The 21,119-nt window shown below is 38.2% G+C and overlaps 1 protein-coding gene across 20 annotated transcripts in view; it reads right to left on the bottom strand.

Annotated features, from left to right (window-relative positions):
• MAGI1 (membrane associated guanylate kinase, WW and PDZ domain containing 1) overlaps positions 1 to 21,119 on the bottom strand; it is a 614,809-nt gene that overhangs the window by 95,288 nt on the left and 498,402 nt on the right. For 12 of the 20 annotated variants that reach the window (XM_020284650.2, XM_020284653.2, XM_020284656.2 and 9 more), the window contains exons 6-8: positions 10,809 to 10,891; positions 6,218 to 6,253; positions 665 to 722 (exon numbers count right to left, since the gene is read on the bottom strand). In XM_020284650.2, the coding sequence (XP_020140239.2) occupies positions 665 to 722; positions 6,218 to 6,253; positions 10,809 to 10,891 (177 nt within the window). Of the gene's footprint in view, positions 1 to 664; positions 723 to 6,217; positions 6,257 to 10,808; positions 10,892 to 21,119 lie in introns of all 20 variants that reach the window. The other 8 variants (XM_020284649.2, XM_020284652.2, XM_020284654.2 and 5 more) reach the window with 2 other exon arrangements.

The raw sequence follows: 21,119 nt of genomic DNA, 5'->3' as shown, positions 1-21,119 counted from the left end.
AAAAAACAACAAAAAAAAACAAAAAAACAGAAAACAAAAGCCATGTGCACGCTCCTCAGGCAAGGAGGCAGAAAGGCACAGGAAGTCCTGTAGCGTAGGCGGGTTCTCCACTTCCTCCCTGATCTTGGCAACATTTCATAAAGTATTAAGATCTGTCAGACTCTTTCAGAAAGCCTAAACAAATAAATAATGTATTGATAATTTCATAATTAATTAATTTTATTAATTAATTAATTAATAATTTATTATGATTAATTACTGAGATGTTCAGATCTGGGCAGGGCATAAAGTATTAACAGTCAAAACAGACACTCCTCCTAAAGGCTAAGTAGCCCCTCTTCATCTGGTCTACTGGATCCTGGATTCTCTCATTCATTCAACCAAAACTTATTAAGTAGCGGCCATAATGCCAGGACTATGTTGGGCCTTGGTGATACAGTGTAAACAAAACACACGGAGCCTCATGAATTTAATATTACGATTGACTATCCTGAGTCACTGATTTGTTTCTCATTCATTAAAATGTGCACACGTATTTTTATTATACAATTAACAGCATTAATACGTAGTTTGTATCTTGTAATGATGACAAGCTCTATTAACATAAATGTGCATCATTACAGAGGGGTAAGAACTAACTTGTGGATTGTGAAGAGGCACTTACTCTACATAGTAGATACCATAGACAGGGTCTTCAATCTTTTCCCAACCAGCAGGCAGTTCTGAAAAATAAAAAAAATGTTTAAAGCGAGAAGAGGAGCCTGGGAACTAAATCCAATTAAAACTGAGTACCCTAACCAAAATAAAGTATGTATTATTTTTATTTTATTAGTGTATTTTCCAACATGAAGAGCAATTCCTTATCCACTGGTATTGTACTCAAGCAAATAAAACATAATAAAATACAGCCCCAGACAGCTTGATTCTAAATCAACTATTAAATTAGATCTTAATAGAAAAATAGTTAAAACGTGCCTCGATGCCTAGTTTTGCCCTTAAATGTTTACAGTTTTCTCATTTTGTTTCTAGACTACCTTTATTTCACTACCAAAAGGGATGAAAATTAATGCTTCTTTTCATTTTCAAAACAATAATGCTGTTTTGCTCCCCTTGGACTAAAATCAAATCTGCGTCTTATTTTCTCCTTATTCCTAATTAAAATGGAGTTGCGTTTTTGAACTGCATGCATCTATCGCTCAGTTGCTGTATTTGGGCTGGCCCATGTTCCCCAGCAATTTTCCTATGAAAGCAGCAGCACACTCCTACTCGCAGAAAATGGACAAGGGATATTTCATCTCTTTAAACGTGGTGGTAAATGGCATTGGGGGTTGGATGGATCTGCCTTTCGGAAAACTCAACCATGCTCTATTAGACCTCATAAGGTTTCATAACCTCATAAGGTTTCATATCAAAGGCTGAAACTTTATTAAACAGGTAATAGTGAGTTCGGTTAGAACAAGAATCTATTGTGGAAAGGGCCAGTGTACCATATTATTTTACTTGGTGAAAGGAGCAAGGAGGTTGCGTTTTGTGTCATTAAACAGTCCCTTCAGGCAGAGCCGCAATTACTCGACTTAATTTTAAAGCTACCCTGATCTATGTGGTTAAGCCAAGCTTGTATAATACCATACTCAAAAGTGAATCATTATTCCCAGAAGCAACTATTAAGACCAACTAGAATGGAATACTACAAACACTTGAAATATCGCTTATTTTAAAACAGATTTTTTTTTTTAATTCAAAGAATTACGTGGTCACTATTTTCAAATAATGACCATGTCATTGGGGCAGAGGGCTTATGTATGCCACAAACAGTTCCAGACTGAGATGGAGGCAAGAGCATGCATACAAACACGCACAGACTAATTACTCAAAGTTTATGTTTTGTTCAGATTTGGCTGCACATCAAGAGACATTAATATCATGGTTTTTGCTCCACATATTACTTGTTTGCAAACAAAGAGACAGGTTTCCCCCTTCTTTTCTTCTAATTAAAAAAAAAAAAACACTTAGCAGGTTTTAAGGAAGTCTTTGAATTCTAGGAGACATAAGTTACTAATATGCAAGACAGGTCCAATTCGCAGATGTTGATACGACTTGGCGTTTTCATACACGGAGTCTTGCAGACCGATGCAAATTAAATGCCTGGGAAATGGTTTCCCCTTACAAAGCTGGAAATTACCATTTAAATGAAAATGAACCCGGGAAAATCTTTCCAAAAAGTCAGGAAATCGAAGATTAAAAAAATGCAAATTGGTGCAGTTATACATTTGCATGGGGCATAAGAGCGGGTGAGTGAGGAGACCACATTATGTTTAATTGAACCAAACCCTCCTACCAAAATCTGCAACCTTTAAATAGTAGGCCTGATTATCTTTAGATGAAATAGGGAAAATATTAAGCATCCAATTCACTCAATTATTCATTTGAGAGACATCTTTTGAGTGCCTACTGTTTGCGTGAGGATGTATTAGGCCTCAGGGACACAAAGATAAACGCAAGTACATCCCCTAAGCAGAGAATTCAAACACGTGGCGTGTGCTCTGGGGGAGGTCTGAGGAGGGGTCAAGAAAAGAAGCTACCCCTGACTTTTGTCCTGTTGCTTAGTGAACAAATCACTGTTCTAGAGTTGAAAAATGGGGCCAGTTCACTGGCATTGCTGGGCATGCCATCGATTTGAATACATCTTCTGGGAACAGATTAGCAAACGCTAGAATCTGTCCAGTTTTTCAAGTCGAAACTCATATTATATTGAAAAGACAGATTTCTCACTTCCAACGTGGTGATTAACTTAATAATAGAAATTAGTCTCCTAGCACCTAAAATAGAAATAGGTCATCGATTTAATTAAGGAAGATGTTTGTCCTAGAATTTGCCATTTGGTTCTAAAACACTGAAAATGGCAGAAAATATTTAAGCCCAGATGGTGATTACATTATAATTTTTCTTACCAAACATGCTGAGGAATCCTAAAGGGGCATCCCTCCGTGTCTAACCGCGGTCAGGGAGCAAACCAGACTGCATGAGCTACGGCAGAGATCCGAGGTGGCTGAAAGCCCTTTGGCACTGCCCAGATCTGGGATTGAGCCCTGGCTCTTCCACATAGCTCTACTGCTCTGTGGCCCTGGGCTACTTACTTAACATCTCTGAACCACATCGTTCTCCAGGGTTTACTTCAAAAGTCAACAGCAGATTAAATGAAGATGCTTGTAAAAACACTGAGCACTCAGTGCCTGGCACACAGCAAGAATTCAACAGATGGCAGGTGCTCCAGGAAAGCACAAAGGGCTAGGACAGATTTCTATGACCTGCATGCTTGCTACTACTGCCCCCGAAAATCTCATGCTGCACCGTGTTGTCAGCACAGAAGCAAATATCGAGCAGTCAAAGATTCTAAGTTCTTTCCAAAAGAGATTAGTCAGCGCACAGACTGAAAATCATGTTCAAAATCAGAGATGAAAAATCAAAACTGTGACTTAGTTTTGCTTGGGAGGGGAACTCATTTTTCCTGCCTCTGCCTCCCCTGGATGGTTTCAGCACGTGAACAGCCCCATAATTCCAAAAGGTTCTGCAGGTGCTTTTTGATTCTGGGGAGATGTCTGCAGAGGGTGTGATACATTCTAGAAACCCAAAGTGCATAATGGAGCTACTGACCCAGCTCAAACAACAGAGTTCAGAAATGACAAGTGTATAATCAAACGATCTGTGTCCAACGCCCAAGCCAACCACCCACGCCTCTCAGAGGCAGATCACAGAAAGGGTTTCTTTGTCACATCTGGAATTGCATTGTTCACCACAAACCCTGACAGCTGCTATTGTTTGAAATTAGGACCCTCTTATTAAGAAAATGAGCAGTGATCTTGTCAATAGAATCTGGAGGGAATACAACAGAGAACAGTGTGTGTGCGCTGGTAAAAAAAAAAAAAAAAAAAAAAAAATCAAGGGTTATATCTCTACCCTACCTACAAAGAACGCATGTGGGCCATTTCTACAGGACAGGATATGTTCCTGCCTTGTCCCCTGTTAAAAGGACAAAGTGCCAACAGGAAGTACTGCAAAGTTCAAGCAGAGGAAATTAGGTAATAATAAAACTCATAATAGGAACAACATACGTTGGTTACAGGGACAAATACTAAAACGTACTCTCACTAAGTGTTCTCCCAAGCACCATGAGAGCTCCTCTTTCAGCCCCTCTGTACAGATAAGGGAAGCTAAAAGAAGGCGATAACTTTGCCTACTGTCACATGGCCAGTAAGACAGGAGAACCAAGCACCCTGTTCTGACCACAGGGACAAGCACCACAAATGCACCAAACTGGCCCCGGAATGACAGCCGTGGCCACAGGAAGGCGCGCCATTGCAGCCGTTCGAACTCATTTTTTTAGAATCTTTAATGGCCTAAGGAAGTCCCCACGAAAATCAAAGTTAAACACAGAGAACCGTCTTTCCTGAAAATGTCAATATTCAAACTTTCCTAAAAGCAAGTGGGGCTGTGCGCCTGTGTACACGGCTGTGTCATCACCACTGGCCAACCGCAGACAGTGGAATGGCCACCCGCACGGTCATTCGGGTAGCAAGACTGACTGAAACCGGCTAAACAAATGGTTAAGGCACCTATTCTGCGTCTGGGAAACCTAGTTGTCTTTTTCAATCACTTTGTCTAATATCACTGAATCGATGAATTCTTTTTTTGATCAAATTAGTTTCGAATTATTCTATTACTCAGAGTGAACCTCAAGCCATTCCTAACACAAAGATCACAAAAACAACTTATTAAACATCTTTAAAAATAGATTTACCGATAGTTATTGACCACTGTTGGCATGTGCATCAATTACAACAGGCTATGTTCCAGATATTAAGAAAAATAGACCTAAATTCTATTATATCATAATTCTAGTCAACTATGATTATCTTTACCTATAGAACCAAATGAAAGCAATAACCTGTATTGAATATATTTTCATGTCTTAAAGTCAATCTCAAAAACTGACTGGGCACGGTGGCTCAAAGTGGTAATCCTAGCACTTTGGGGGGCTCGTAGTGGGAAGACTGCTTGAGGCCAGGAGTTAGAGACAACTCTGGGCAACACAGTGAGACCCTGTCTTCACAAAAAATTTAAAAATGAGCCTGTCATGGTGGTGCATGCCTGTAGTCCCAGCTACCAGGGAGGCTGAGGCATGAGGATCGCTTGAAACCAGGAGTCTAAGGTTGCTGTGAGCTATGATGACACCATTGTACTCTAGCATGGGCAACAGAGCAAGACTCTGTCTCAAAAAAAAAAAAAATGCAGGCAGATAATCTTAGGACAGTTCCATTCATGCTGATGTTAAACAGTTTTCTACTTAAAATAAAATTATTACCAATTTCAATAGCAAAGGCTTTTATCTGCAATTCAGATGAAGCTTGTGCTTTCCTATCTATCCATCAGAGGATACATCAAATGGAATGCAAACTCATTTTAATATTTTTCAAAGCTGAACAGAAAGCACTGAACTTAGCAGGAAACATAATTCAATATATTCCAACAGCAAATACAAGAGTTTGGCATTATCTGCTAATGTAAATTATTCGTAAACCACAATAGCTAGAATACTCAAGACTTAATTTACACTAATACACATACTCTAAGGAAAATAGCACATATAAACACCGCATCACTATATACACATGCCATTCACTATAATGACATGGTCAACATGTGGTGTGTGACTTAATAACAACATGATCCTAAGACTTAACTATGTAATTAATCATTGAATTTATTTTACTGTACCTACTCCTACAATGCTCCTTACCTTTGCCTTTGGGTCTTTGTTTGTTTTGCTTTTGTGCATTACCCAAATAACCACCCGCACTAAACATATAAAGAAATAAGGCCAGAACAGGTTACATGAAAGTTCAAGGAACACGGCAAGCATCTTTTCAGGTCTTTCCCAATCCTCAAGTTACAAGACCACCTATCACCGATTTGCTGACTCTGGTTCTAGTTTCCACTGGCTCAGAACTCTTTGTAGACGCAATGCATTACAACCCTGCCTGATGCTTGCAGTCAGACACAGGATTGTAAGATTGACCGTTCGTGGATAAACTAGAATGAAAATCATAATTGGAGAAGTGCAAACTGAAAAGGAACAGAGGGATGAAGCAATTCACTGGAGACAAAACCATGCAGGGCAATCACGCAGCAGCAGTAGCAGTGGGCAGGCAGGGTTTACCTAGTTCACTGTCCAGCTCCTCGGTGTGTACCCCTTCTTCTCCAAGGGAATAGCAGGAATGAGACAGAAAAGAGAGAAAGCAAAATTCAGACACCAGCACCAAGACGGAAACTCCCCTTAGAAAAACAGCAGCAAACACGTCGATTTAGTTTGGCCTTACCTGCATTGTGGCTTATTTCACTGGCGTGGCTAGTAAACTCACGACCTCAGTGGAAATTGCAAAACGGTTAAGAGCTGATATTGGCAAAAGAATTCTATGGCTCATTTCCTTGCATGTCAAAATCAGATTTGATTGGTTGTAAAAGATGACAAACACCTTGGCGGTTTGAATGTTCTTAAAGTGGGAAGTCGCTTATTACAGATCTTACTGGGAGTAAACAAAGCTGTTAGACCTTTCAATATCAGTCCTTTTAATTCTTCAATAATCCTCTAATCAGTGAGGCAATTACACTGGCAATTAAAGCATTATTTAACTTACAAGTGATACTGCTGCTTGGAACATGGAAAGTGAGGTCAACTTGAGAATGCAGACTGTACAGTGAGTTACACTCCAATGCCTTTCGAAGAGGAGCCAGAAAGATGCACTATGTCATGATGATGTGCAACAAGGAGGCAAGCCTTGAAGGCTGCCCAGGAGGAGTACTGGGAGGCAGAGCTTATTGGCCTTTTGTTTATATGTGTGTAAGTTTTCTGAGTCAAACAGCTCAGAAATATGAGAATGAAAAATAATCTCAAAAATTTCAGTGAGCAAAACAAGTCAAAATCCTTTGCATTCTTGACCTCCTCCTCTTGCTATCAGGAAAACATTTCATTATGAATGAGAACACAGGACAACATGCAAAAAATCATTTCATACCTAAAGTTTTCAGGGCTACAGGGCAGGTGGCCATACCACCCCTCCTCCACTTTAAGCTCCACAAACACAGGGAAAATAGGGATTCAAGCCTGTTTTTACCATCCCATCATGCTCAGTGCCCAGTGTGGTTTCTGGTACATGTTAGGCACTAAGTGTTTCTTGAATGAATGAATGAATGAATCAATCAATCAATCAATTATTCAGTTAAGTAACCAACATAGCCCTCCACACCCTGTAACTCTTGATTTAAAAAGATCCCATTGCCAATAGTAAATGTTGACTGGCATTGTTTATTAAAAGGGGAAGCTGGCCAGGCACCCTGGTTCACACCTGTAATCCCAACACTCTGGGAGGCTGAGGCAGGAGGATCACTTGAGCCCAGAAGTTTGAGGTTGCAGAGAGCTATGGTGACGCCACTGTACTCTGGCCGGGGCAACAGAGCAAGATCCTGCCTCAAAAAAAAAGGTAGGGTGGGGGGATCTGATTTACACAAAATCATCCATGAATATGCCCATTTGGATACTACCTAATCATGTCGTTGGGAACATTCGTTTGTTTCTTTATTGTGCCAGTCACTGTAACAGGTGACAGAGATATATATCACAATGAGCTCCATGAGACATATCTCCGTCCTTCTAGAACAGGAGACAAGTCCAAAGCTCCTATAAATAAAACTAGAATTAAAACTGTGATAAATTCTCTACAGGGTAAGGTACATAATAGTGTGACCTAATTGCATCTGGGGGCAAAGTTTATGAAAAAGTCCCTGAGCCATAATCTGAAGAATAAACAGAAAAATGACAAAAAAGACTTTGGGGGAAAAAGGACTAGAATTTAAGCTCTACGAGAACAGGGCTTTTCGCCTGTTGTGTTAACTGAGAAATGTGAAATGTGAAATGAACACATTTGACATGCAGAAGGTATTCAATGACCGGCTGCGAGGTGGAAGAGGATTCTAGAAGACAGAGCTGCACATGTAACTGACATGAAGCAGGAACTCAATGAGGACAGGTGAGGATGAAGGGCAGGGAGGGGGAGGGAGGGAAAACCGAAGAGGCAGAGAGAAACAGGCTGTGGACCTGACATTTCCAGAGCAGCCCACCGCTTTTACCCTTTAGCAGACTGCTCAGAGTGCAGCTAACGAGGAGAGCAGGCAAGACTGCACGAAGGATGATCATGACCCTGAACAGACAAGCATGGCAGAAATGGTGGAAAAAAATAGTGAATGGATCTAGAGCTATTTAGAAGACCAAAGTGAATCCAGCTGGTTCATAGGTTTCAAATGGGTGTAAAGAAAAGTGACAGATTGAAGGGGTCTCTCTCTTGAGTATGCATGAATTGACCCTAAACTGAGACAGGGAACACTTGGAGAAGACCAGATTTTGGAGAGAATGATCATGAGTTTGGTTCTAATCAGAATGAGTTTGAAGTCTCTTCGAGACAACAGTTAGTGTTATGAACCAGGTGGATTGAAATATTGGCTTGGAGCTCAAAGCCCAAGTCAAAGGTTTCTGCTTGAATTAGACACAGCAATGACAGAAGGAGTTAGTCACTAAGATCAAAATCCCAAACTAGTTTTTCACTTTTTTGGGATAGGAAATAAAAAATACAAAATCTTTACAATAATTAGGTAGGATGCTATACTGTTATACTCCATGTATATGTGAGCTATATAGAGAATCGAGTAGAAAGAAATAGAGGAACAATATTTGTGACCAATATGTTTTTCTGCTTTGTGTCATAATATAAACAATAACACAGGTAGCTTTATGTTAACTGGCAACAGAAAATGCGAACTGATGCTTGTCACAGCCTGATTATATATTTTATGCCGTTTGTGTGTACAGGCACATAAACATATATATACTTTCTATTAAAAATAGGATATATTGATCTTAATGTTGAAGGGATAATTACTAAACTAATTGCATTTGGCATAAATAGACACTTGTTCCAAAGGAAATGTTAATGCAAATAAGAAGAATTAATAATTACTAGATCTGGTAACAAAAATGTTCAATAATTCTACTCAATACTTACAGTTTTTCAGTAAAACCTATTGCAGAATTCTATCATTTATAAAATTATATTATCAGGTATTTTCATACATTCCCAAGATAATTACAATGGATATTGACATTGAAGATCTTATGGTAGTAAGAGTGCCTAAATTGCCTTCAAAATCATCAAGTATCAAATAAAGATTAAATTTTGTTCCATGAAGTTCTATGGTTGAATGTGTTTTAGGTTCTGATCTTTGAAAACTGGTTACCTATGTACAGGCTGAATATTCCTTCTCTGAAATTCTTGGAACCTGAAGTGTTTCAGATTTTAGATGTTTTCGGATTTTTAGAATATTTGCATTAAATACTCCAATTCAGCATCCCTGATCCAAAAATCCAAAATCTAAAATGTTCTAATGAGCATTTCCCTTTGAGCATGATCATGTTGGCATTCAAAAAGTTTTGGATTTTGAAGCATTTTGGATTTTCAAACCAGGGATACTCAACCTGTATTATATATTAAACAGATATTTAAGTAATTCAGACAGTCCATTATCCCCCAAGCATACAAAATACCAGTGCTGACATCACCTGTTCCATTCCCTTTTCGGGAACAAGACCAAGCAACCAAAATAAAACAAGCATCTCAGCCATGCCTCCTAAATTAGAAGGACTTGTACTTCCACTTGAAGTCACTCAGATGAACATGGACACACAATTCTAAGTTCACTTCATGTAACCTGCAAACCATGCATAAGGAAAAATCACGGAGTACAGGTTTCAATAATATACTTTAAAATACTGGCTTGCATTTTCAAAAAATCCTCAAGTTCATATATACAACGATTCTGCACTATATAGGACAAATTAATAAAGTTTTGTTATATCACTGTAAAAATGTATTCAATGATTATACTGATTCAAATGCCAGAATTAAATAGTGAGGACCACGGCAAATCATTTCCCTTTTCATTCATCCAGGCAGGTCAAAAAGTAATTTTGGTAGAACTTGGGAGAGACTTCGGTGTACCTAAAAGGGACACACTCGTTCTGTCTGAATTTTTCTTCTCATTTGGGAGAATTCCAAAGCCCTAAAATCTTTTTCAGCCAAAACTCTTACAGCCAGTTAGTCTGTTTCTGAGATTAAAGGGGAGAGTGAGGCTCTATGTTAACACCTCATTGTCTTCAGGAAAGAACACACTTTTCAGGTATTTGGGGTGTACTCTAAGTGACACAGAGATTCCCAAATGTGTCAAGATCTGCTTCTCCTACCCCCCAAGACTGGGCAAGTGACAGATAGAGTTATAAAGCATGTAGAGTTCAAGAAAGGCTCCTGATTTTTTTTTCCCTCCCAACATAAGGTCTCATAACGTAGTGTCAGGGTTCACTAGGTGTGTGTGACCAGAGCTACTTTGGTTTCTATATTCCTAGAGACTTTCTGGAGTCTTCTCCAAGTTCCTGAAGGCAGAGGATGTTCTTGAACAGTTTCTGACTGTGCTGAAGTTCAGTTTCTAATGGAGTTATTAGTATGCATGTACCTCTGTATGAAAACAAATCTTTCTTTTGAAACGAATCTACTGACCTTCCTCCTGCTTTTGTAAACCACAGCACAATTTGGATTACCTTTTAAAAGCACACTGTTAAAACCAATTGACCTTGCTTGAACTGTTTAAAATCTGCACATGTGAATGAGCCCCAACTCACTTAACCCAAGACCTTCCTGTTCCCTTACCATCATCTTCACACTCTTCCAGAGGCTTCTGCTGCTTGTTCAGGCACCGAGGGTCTAACCAAGATGTTGTTTTTGTGTTATGGCTGCAACCCAGAAACAAAAAAAAGAATTTTTTTGAAAAGAAAAAATGCAAAAAGCCCAATAACAGAATTATACACTCTTGAATATTTGCACCCCAACCAAAGCAAAGATACTTTTTAACAGCAAACATAGGGACCAAAGGCCCCTGGCCCCCTAAAGGTTTGCTGAAAAAACACTGACACGAGGCCTTGATTAATAGGAGAAAAAGACAAATAAATTTATTTAGCATGTTTACATGGGCACCTTCAGAATCAAGACCCCAAAATAGAGCATCTATTTTTATGCTTAGATTCAACAAAGTATGAACTTTGTAGAAATATGATTGGACCACAAAAGGGTATGATCTAATGCTAGCAGACTGAGTGGGAAAACCCAGCAAGGCCTGTCTAGATTCTCCTTGGCCTCTCTGAGCTGCATCCCTTCTTCTGGATACGGGCAGAGCCTGTCTGGAATGCGGGTCTTAACATCTACAGTCCAACAAGGTAGGTCAGGTCATTTCTTAACAGCCAGTTTTTACACAGAATACTTTTAGGTTTTACGGATGGCTTTTGGGGAGATGGGGTTCTGGCTTTCATGATTTGCTCTGGAGAAGAGGGATGCTAGTTTCTACAGCTAGCCTCAGGGAAGAATGGGACTCAGAGGCAGGACGACAGGACAGGAGAAGGTAAAGAAAAACGTGCTTCTGAGGCCTTCGTTTTGGGGTACTGGCTTTCTGAGGCTCATCAAAACCCAAACCAGAAGAGAGCCTGAGAATAGAATGACAAAATGGCTTGGGGAGTGTCTTAGGCAGGCTTTTTACTTACTTAAGATATAATCATTCAATTACTGAAAGCTTAAAATGTAATACCAGTTTTATTTTTGCAAAATGAGTTATAAATGACACCCCTTGCCTATACTGTCTAAACTTGTCTAGACTTATTCTAGTCTTCACATTTGTCAAAGAGCAAATTCCAATTCATTTTAAATTTATCTATGACTTAAATCTTGGATGCTGGAATTCACAAAGAAGGTTGTTATTTCACTCATTAGATTACATAAGATTTCTCATGACAGCGTGAAAACCACCTCAATTCACATAAATGACTCAAAACTACTAGTACACATCATTAATCACAGGGTCCTAAAGCATGCTTTGGACAGACTGAAGGCAACCCCAATTTACCTATCATAAATAGAACCTGGGCCAAGAAAAAGCTAGGATAGGCTAACCATGTCACCCAACTGCCTTCCTGAGGGCATGGTTTAATTCTAGATGAAGTATTTCAACAGACAGTAACTGGGCCTTGAAGACTGAAAGTGTACAGAGACATTCCCAAGGATATTGCTCTTCAATCATGTTAGAAATGTCACCAGAATGTCTAAAAGCATTCAGACTTCCCAAAGCAGTGTCTGGCACAAGATTCTGCTCTGCTTGAGCCCTTCATCCACTATGCAGCTAAGTGGGTGGAGTACAAAAACACTCCAAGTCCAGTAGTTTTGGCTACAAACCAGACATGAAAACAAGAAATTAAAAAAAAAAAAAAGTTTTTTTTTTTTTGAAGTTTAGACTGTAAATACAGGAGGTGGGAGGATTGCCAAAGGTCTTTATTTTAGAGTCAAAGGTTGTTAGTCGGCAAAGAAAAAATATTATGGCTTCAGTGAAAAACAATGTGCAAATGTATACACGCCATCTCAATCGTATTAAAAGAAAAATAACAAATAAAAGGTAATATAGCAATCACCACCACCACTACTTAACTACTTACAACTATCAGAATCTATCCTAAGTCTTTTACAAATATATTACAATTTGTTTAATCCTTACAAAAACCCCATGAGGGAAGTATTATTAGCATTAAAATTATTAGTTTCGGCCGGGCATGGTGACTCACATCTGTAATTCTAGCACTCTGGGAGGCCAAGGTGGGCGGATTGCTCAAGGTCAGGAGTTCGAAACCAGCCTGAGCAAGAGCGACACCCTGTCTCTACTATAAAGAAATTAATTGGCCAACTAATATATATAGAAAAAATTAGCCGGGCATGGTGGCGCATGCCTGTAGTCCCAGCTACTCGGGAGGCTGAGGCAGGAGGATTGCTTGAGCCCAGGAGTCTGAGGTTGCTGTGAGCTAGGCTGACGCCACGACACTCACTCTAGCCCAGGCAACAAAGTGAGACTCTGTCTCAAAAAAAAAAAAAATAAACAAAAATTATTAGTCTCACTTTACAAATGAGAGAAGTAAGGCCAGGGAGGTGAGAAAATTTGCCCAAGAACACTCTGTTGATACACAGCAAAACTGGGAATCGAACCTAGGGAGTTTTGCACTAGAATTCATGGTCTACACTATGTCTACACAGTAAGATAGAAATAACTATTTATTTTGAAATAACTGTAGATTCACAGTTGTAAGAAATAATACAGAGAGACCCACTCGTTCTTTACCTAGATACTATCAATGGTAACATCTTGCAAAAAACACTGTGATAATGAGGACACTGTCATCAATACGGCCAATATACAAAACATTTCTCTCATGTTACCTTTTATGATCACATCTGGTTCCCTTTCAACCATTCCCCTCAACCTTCTTCTTAACCCCTAGCAACCACTAATTTGTTCTCCATTTTCATAATTTTGTCACTTTCAGAATGTTATATAAATGGAATGGTAGTATGTCATATTTTGGGGTTGGTGTTTTCACTCAGTAAAATTCTCATCAAGATTGTTGCATAAATTGGCTGGGTGCGGTGGCTCACACCTGTAATCCTAGCACTCTGGGAGGCCGAAGCAGGAGGAATCGTTTGAGGTCAGGAGTTCCAGACCAGCCTGAGCAAGAGCGAAACCCTGTCTCTACTAAAAATAGAAAAAAAACATTAGCCAGGGGTAGTGGCGGATGCCTGTAGTCCCAGCTACTCGGGAGGCTGAGGCAGGAGGATCACTTGAGCTTAGGAGTTTGAGGTTGCTGTGAGTTAGGCTGACACCACAGCACTCTAGCATGGGCAAAAGAGCAAGACTCTGTCTCAAAAACAAACAAACCCCCAACAAAAACAACAACAACAACAACAAAAAACTAAAAAAATTCTGAGCCTTCTAATCCATGAATAGCGTATATCTCTCCATTTATTAAGGCCTTCTTTGATCTCTTTTATCAGCATTTTGTAGTTCACAGCATAGAAAATACATGTTTTGTTAGATTGATGCCTGTGTTATTTTTTTGAGCAACTTTACATTATATTCTCTTTTTAATATTGGTGTCTGAGTGTTCATTGCTAATATCTAGATGTATTAATACAATCTATTCGTATGCTCATTTTTATCTTGCAATCTTGCTGAATTGACTTATCACAGAGTTTTTTTTGAGGGGGGTACATTTCTTGTGATGTTCTACATAGATAATCATGTAATCTGCAAGGACAGGTAGTTTTATTTCTTCTTTTCCAACCTACATGGTTTTTATTTCCTTTTCTAGCCTAATAAACATGGCTAGACCCTTCCAGCATGATTGAGTAACAGTGGTGAGAGCTGACATCCCTGGCTCGCTCCAAAACTTGAAGGGGAGACATTTCATCTCTCACTAGTAAGTATACTGTTGTGCTGAATTTTGTCAAATGCTTTTCCTGCATCTTAATATGATCATGTGATTCTTTTTCTTTAGCCTTTTAACGTGGTGGGTTATGCTGATTTTTCTGAACACTGAGCCAGTTTGCATCCCTGGAATAATTCCCACTTAATCACAGAAGAGTCTACATTGCTGAATACTATTTGCCAATATTTTGTTGATGATTTTTGTATCTGTATCATTTTTGTATTGCTTTGTTTAGTTTTGGTATCAAGGTAATACTAGCTTATACAAATAATTGGAGAGTGGTCCTCCTCTTCTATTTTCTGGAAAAGATTATGTAGAAATAGTATTAAATCTTCTTTGAAGTGTTGGTAGAATTCGCCAGAGAAACCATAAGGGCGTGGAGATTCCTTTTTCAGCCTTTAAATTACAAATTCGTTTTCCTTAATAGTTATAGGGTTATTTTAATTACTAATTTCATATTAGACAAATTATGACAGTTTGTGATTCTTGAGGTCCATTTCATCTAAATTGTCAAATTTATGTATGTCGATTCATTGGGAGCATTCCTTTATTATCTTTTAGATGCCTTTAGGGTCTGCAGTAATTCTCTGTTTAATTCCTAATATCGATAATTTGCATATTTTCTCATTTTTTCTTTGTCAGTCTTGCTAAAGGTTCTTCAATATTATATAATCTTTTTGAAGAACATGCCATTTGTTTCATTGATTTTTTTCTATTATTTTAGTGCTCCCGATTTTACTGATTTCTGCTTTCATCTGTATTATTTCCTTCTATCTGTTTGAGTTTAATTTACTCTTCTTTTTCTAGGTTCTTGAGTTGGGAGTTTAAATTGTTGATTCGAGACTTTTCCTCTTTTCTCATATAAATGTTTAGTGCTATAAATTTACCTCTCATCGCTGCTTTAGCTGTGTCCCGCCTATTTTGATATGCTTTATTTTCATTTTCTTTCAGTTAAATTGATTTACTTCTTCTTTATTTCCCTTGAGACTTTCTCTTTGACCTATGGATTATTTAGAAATGTGTTGTTTATTAAGTGGGGATTTTCCTACTTTATCTTCTATTGATAATACAACTCTTGTTGTCTTCTGATTAAAGTTTGCAAGATATATTTTTCCATCTCTCTACTTTCAACATACTTACTATATTGTTATATTTGAAAATAAGTTTTTATAGATAGCATACAGTTGAGTCATGTTTTTGTAATCCACTTTGCCATTTTCCATCTTTCAATTGCTGAATTTAGTTCACTTCATTTAATATAGTTATTGATATGTTAGGGCTTAAGTCTTCCATTTTCTTTATTGCTTTTTTTTTGTTCTATTTTCCTTTTCTCTGTTTTATTTTTCCAGTCTTTCTGTGGGCTGCATGCATATTTTAGAATTCTGTTCTATCTACAGTACTTTTGAGTATATCTCTTTGTGTAGTTTTATAAATGGTTGCTTTAGGTATTATATAATATTACATATACACTAATTATATGTTATTTATAAATATATTTTTACATATATCTTATCACAATCTCCTAGTGTAATTATTTTACCAATTGACATATAGAAACCTTATCTCCTTTTATATGCCTTTTTCCTCCCTTAATAAATTATCTTAAATATTCTCTTTGCATACCTTTAGAAACATATTAAACTGTGTTATTTTCACTTCAACCCTCAACTCTAACTTAGAAAACTCAAGAGGTGACAATTATACCTCAGTAAAACTGGGGGAAAAAAAAGAAAACCAAAAAGTGAATAAAAATGTATTTCATTTACCTATCTTTTTACTCTTTCCATTCTTCTTCTTTCCTGTTGTTCTAAGATTTTATTTTTCATTTTCTTTTTGTTTAGAAGATATTTTTTAGCCATTTACTTAGAGTAGGCCTGCTGGCAACACATTTTCTTACTTTTCTTTCATCTAAGAATATCCTGACTTCCCCTTCATTTCTAAAGAATATTTTCACTGGGGTAGAATTCTGGGATAATTCCTCTTTTTTTTTTTTTTAGCACTAGAAAAATGCTGCCCCACTTCCTTCTGGCCCCTGTGGTTTCGCTTGAATTGTTTTTACCCACATACATAAAATATCATTTCTCTTGTTGCTTTCAAGATTTTTCTATTTTTAGTTTCAGAAATTTGACTATGATGTATCTCAGTAGTTTTCCTTGGGTTTACTCTGTTTGGGTTCACTCAGCTTCTTGTTTGGGTTCACTCAGCTTCTTGAATCTTTAGGTTTATTTCTTTTGCCAAATTCAGGAAATTTCCAGCCTTTAGTTCTTCAAGTACTTTTTAGTCCTACCCGCTTTTTCTTCTCTTGGGATTCTGATGACATAAATGCTAGATCCTTTGTTATTGTTCCAAAAGCCCTGAAGCTCTGCTCATTTTTCCCCCAGTCAGTTTTCTGTCTGCTGTTAAGATTGGACAATTTCTATTTTCATGTTCACTAATTTTTTCCTCTCCCCACTTCATTCTGCTATTGAATTCCTCTACTAAGCTTGTTATTTTGGCTACTGTATTTTTCAGTTCAAAATCTCCTACTTTTTGTACTTTCTATTGCTTTACTGAGACTTTTTAATTTTTGCTGAAACTTTCCATTTTTTCCATCTGTGCTAGGTAATATTAACACTAACAACCCTGTCATCCTAGTGTTGGTATCTACTGATTGCCTTTTGTCAATCAATCTGAGAAACATAATGAGTGAGATGTGCAATGTTTGGGGGATGGTCACGCTTGAAGCTTTGACTCGAGGGGGTAGGGGGGAAGGGGCAATATACATGACCTTAATATTTGTACCCCCATAATATGCTGAAATAATAAAAAAAAAAGAAGTGATTTTCTGATTAATCTGGACATTTTGGGTATTACGTTATAGGAGTCTGGATCTTATTTAAACTTTCTAATGGCTTTTCCTGATACTGCTCAAAGAGAGGAAAGGGAGGTACTATATATTACTTCTAGGGAGGGTCCCCACTTGGCTTCTGTTGATACCAGTGGGGGGATGGGCACTCTGTCACTGCTGGGTGAGGAGGCAGTATCTCACCAATGCTCCTAACCTGGCCTCACCGGCTCCACAGGGAGAGGCCGGACCCTCCAACTGCGGAATTGTAAGGGACTGACATATATCTTCCTAGTCTAAGAATTAAAGTTAGTGAGTAATGTAGGTGGTTCTGCCCAGAGTGTTTGAAAGTAATCTGTTCTGGACAGGGTCCCTGTGATAAACAAGGCTGTTGCCTAGAGGCATAACAAAGGACCTGAGCTGTGAGTAGCAAGAGCTACCCCACCCCACAGCATTGGGGGTCTGGAGGCCACACGATAAACATATTGTTCCTGTGGTTGCTGCGTACGCCCCATAAGATGGCTGGTTAGTCAATGACGGGTAAGACCCCTCAAGGGAGGGGCGACCTAAGCCAGGTACAGCCACCAGGGTTCAGCTGAAGATCTTAGGGGGTCACCTAAGAGAAGCTGGGGATGAGAAATGTCCCCTGTGGCTCATCTTGCCCATCCTTGCTAATCTCAGTCCTTTATCTATGCCTAGTGCCTAGAGCAACCACCTTGAAATTCTGAGTCAGGGGATATCTGCTTCCCTAAGGCTATGCATTCCGGGAATTTATGGCTATCATTGCCAAGCCTGGGTGATTATGTACAAGGAACTAACTTTAATCTTTCAGAGTATAAAAATAAAACGGACCCGGTGTAATATTACTTGAGTCAACCATTTGTACGTGTGTCTGTGTTTTTCTTTGTGTTCTGCGCGTTTGTGTTTTGTGTTCTGTGTTCATCCTCCGTCTTGTAAACGGGCCACAACACTGAATGGTGGTGAAAATCCTCAGTCTCCTCTAAACCTCCTCTAATACCACCCCAGTGGTGGTGGAGAAGGCTGCCTCATTACCTCCAGGTGGGGATGGAAGTCCAGACTCCCCTGAACGTGGTCTGCACAGAATCCATGCAGGCAAAGGGGGGATACTGCTTACTGCCTAGCTGCATCAACATGCTGGTTCTACACTTAGCTTTTTCTGACACCCACCCTGGCAGGCAGGGTTGGGCTCCTAGTCACAGCCTGTGGAGGTCTAACCTCCCCAGCTGACCACTGATGGAGGGGGGTGGGTGTGGGACCACAGGTTTTTCTATGTTGTCGGCTAAAGTAGAATGGTTGTTGAATAAAAGCTCTCTGTCTCATGGGATATGCTTTTCCTGATCCTTTGGCTAGAGAGAGCAGGCTTTTATTTGTCGCCATCCATTGGTGTTTCTGGGTTGCTGGCTTCTTCAGTCCACGTCTGGGATAAATGGAGTAAAAGAGAAAAACTCAGGGAACTCACCACCGATTGTTCCTTTCATCCCAAGCTCCCTAGCCAGTGTGTCTTATTTGCTCCTCCTTTCAAAGTCTTATGTTCGTTTTCTTCTATACAATGTCCAGAGTTTATAAATCCATGCTTGATTTTTTTAAATGTTCATTTACATTTCCAGTATTTCCTAAAATTCCCTCAAACTATAATATATATATATACATACACACATATATATATAATGCATAAAACAAAGCAGATCCAATTCTAATGAAATTTAACTTGCTATTCCATGTAAAATACTCTAAGAAGTTTTTCAGAATGAAAGATAAATAAAAACTCAGTTACGGGGATATATAACTGAGGCTAAAATATAAACGGTATGTATCCAATCACTTAATTTCTATAGAATTTGACAGTTGCAGACCAAATCTCATAGTTGTCATAAGCCACATTTTTCTATAATTTTCTATTAAACACTAGGATAGTAAAATATTTGCCTTACCTCAGCTAAAAGCTAAGTTATGAAAAGTAGGTGAATCACTGTCTTCTCCTCTTGCCAGTCACAGTTTGGGGGCCTAGCATTCCATAACCATCAACATATCAAACTTTGTTTTCAAATTTGTCAAGTCAGTCTTGATTGAGAAAAATTACGGATACATTCTTTTCCAAGAATTTCAACTGCACACATTACTCTGTACCAAGAACGCCTCTATTATCCTTTCCTTTTCACAGTGCAATTCTTCTTTACTAATGGACATAATTCCAAAGGCTACTTATTGCAAAATCTAGGTACAAAATCCTGAGCTCTAGCTGGAATCCATTTTTATCACAATGTTTAAACTCCTCTTGTAATGCCCACAGATGATGATGATGATGAAAATGGAAACAACAACAGTTATCACTAATTAGTACTAGCCCAGGGACTTTACATTCACTACCTCCTCTAACTTTCACAGCAGTCTGACAAGGGAAGTACGACCCATAAAATTCATGTCCTCCTTATACAGATATGAAAAATTGAGATGCAAAGAGGTAAACTCAAGTTCCTGAGGTCACACAACTAGTCAGAGATGGAAGCAACAGGACCTTTTAGATGAGCTGACTCCCAGGAAAAGACTACATCTTTTATCCCTTTCTTTAACAAGAATTTGTCATTAACATGAAGACAGGAAAATGGAATGTCCCCTCCCTCTTGTTGGAAAACAACACAGCAGCTCTGGATTATTTGTCTCAAACCTCTTCCTAGCTAAGTTCTCAAAGAGGGTGTTCTGAGATTCAAGCCTTTTCCCTCACTCCTGTGTCTTTAGGAAAATTATACTTTATTATCATCATTGCTTTTTCTTGTTACATAATATGCACCAAGTATGAAAATTTCAAACCCCACAGAAACGTATAATGTGGTTAGGAAGTAAATTCCTAACTTAACTCAAACCTAATTGTTAATAGATACTTGTAGAATTTTTCTATATATAGAACTATATCTACATATTCACAGAAATAAATATACATACAGTATATGTATGTATACACACATACATTTCACAAAAGTGAGATACTTCATATATTCTTCCCCAATGCCCTCATTTGTTATTGTTCACTTAATAGCAGAACTTCAATTTTAATCTATGTGACCATAATAGATTAATCAGGGCTTTTATTTTTTTTATAGTATATTTGGCCATTTTATTTTTCCTTCTTAGTGTACATAAAAACATGGTGAATCTCAAGGGCAGGGTAATAGAGTTAAAGAACTACCTTTAAAAATTGACTACAGTTGGTTAGGAAAATCATATTAGCTCAGATTTTCCAAAAGGATTCCAAATGTTTCTTTTCAGAAAATGTTACTTATGAAAGTTTTAACTATACAGGATTTAAGATTTTATATAATTCTTTTTTTTTTTAATTTTAGCGACAGGGTCTCACTCTGTCACCTGGGCTGGAGTGCAGTGGCATGATCACAGCTGACTGCAGCTTCAAACTCCTGGGCTCACAATCCCCCTGCTTTAGCCTCCCAAGTAGCTGGGACTATAGGCACAAATCACCATATCCAGCAATTTTCATAATTTTGAAAGACTTTCTCATCTATATATTCTCAAACTTGATCCGTACACTTTTGCACCATGTAAAAAAAACAAAAAACAAAAAAACTAACTTAAAATGGATCACAGACCTAATGAATTGTAAAACTACAAAACTTCTAAAAGAAAGTTTCTTTTAGAAACTTCTAAAAGACTTCTAAAAGAAACTTTCTTTTAGAAACTTCTAAAAGAAACTTTCTTTTAGAAACTTCTAAAAGAAATTTTAGAAGTTTAGAAACTTCTAAAATCATAAGGAAAATCTTTATGATTTGGGGTTAGGCAAAGATTTCTTAACTGCTACAGCACAAGCACAAT

This window comes from Microcebus murinus, chromosome 30 (genome assembly GCF_040939455.1).
Source record: "Microcebus murinus isolate Inina chromosome 30, M.murinus_Inina_mat1.0, whole genome shotgun sequence".
NCBI classification, from domain to species: domain Eukaryota; kingdom Metazoa; phylum Chordata; class Mammalia; order Primates; family Cheirogaleidae; genus Microcebus; species Microcebus murinus.
The sequence above is the reverse complement of the archived record's forward strand: the minus strand, read 5'-3'. Positions and strand labels throughout refer to the sequence as shown.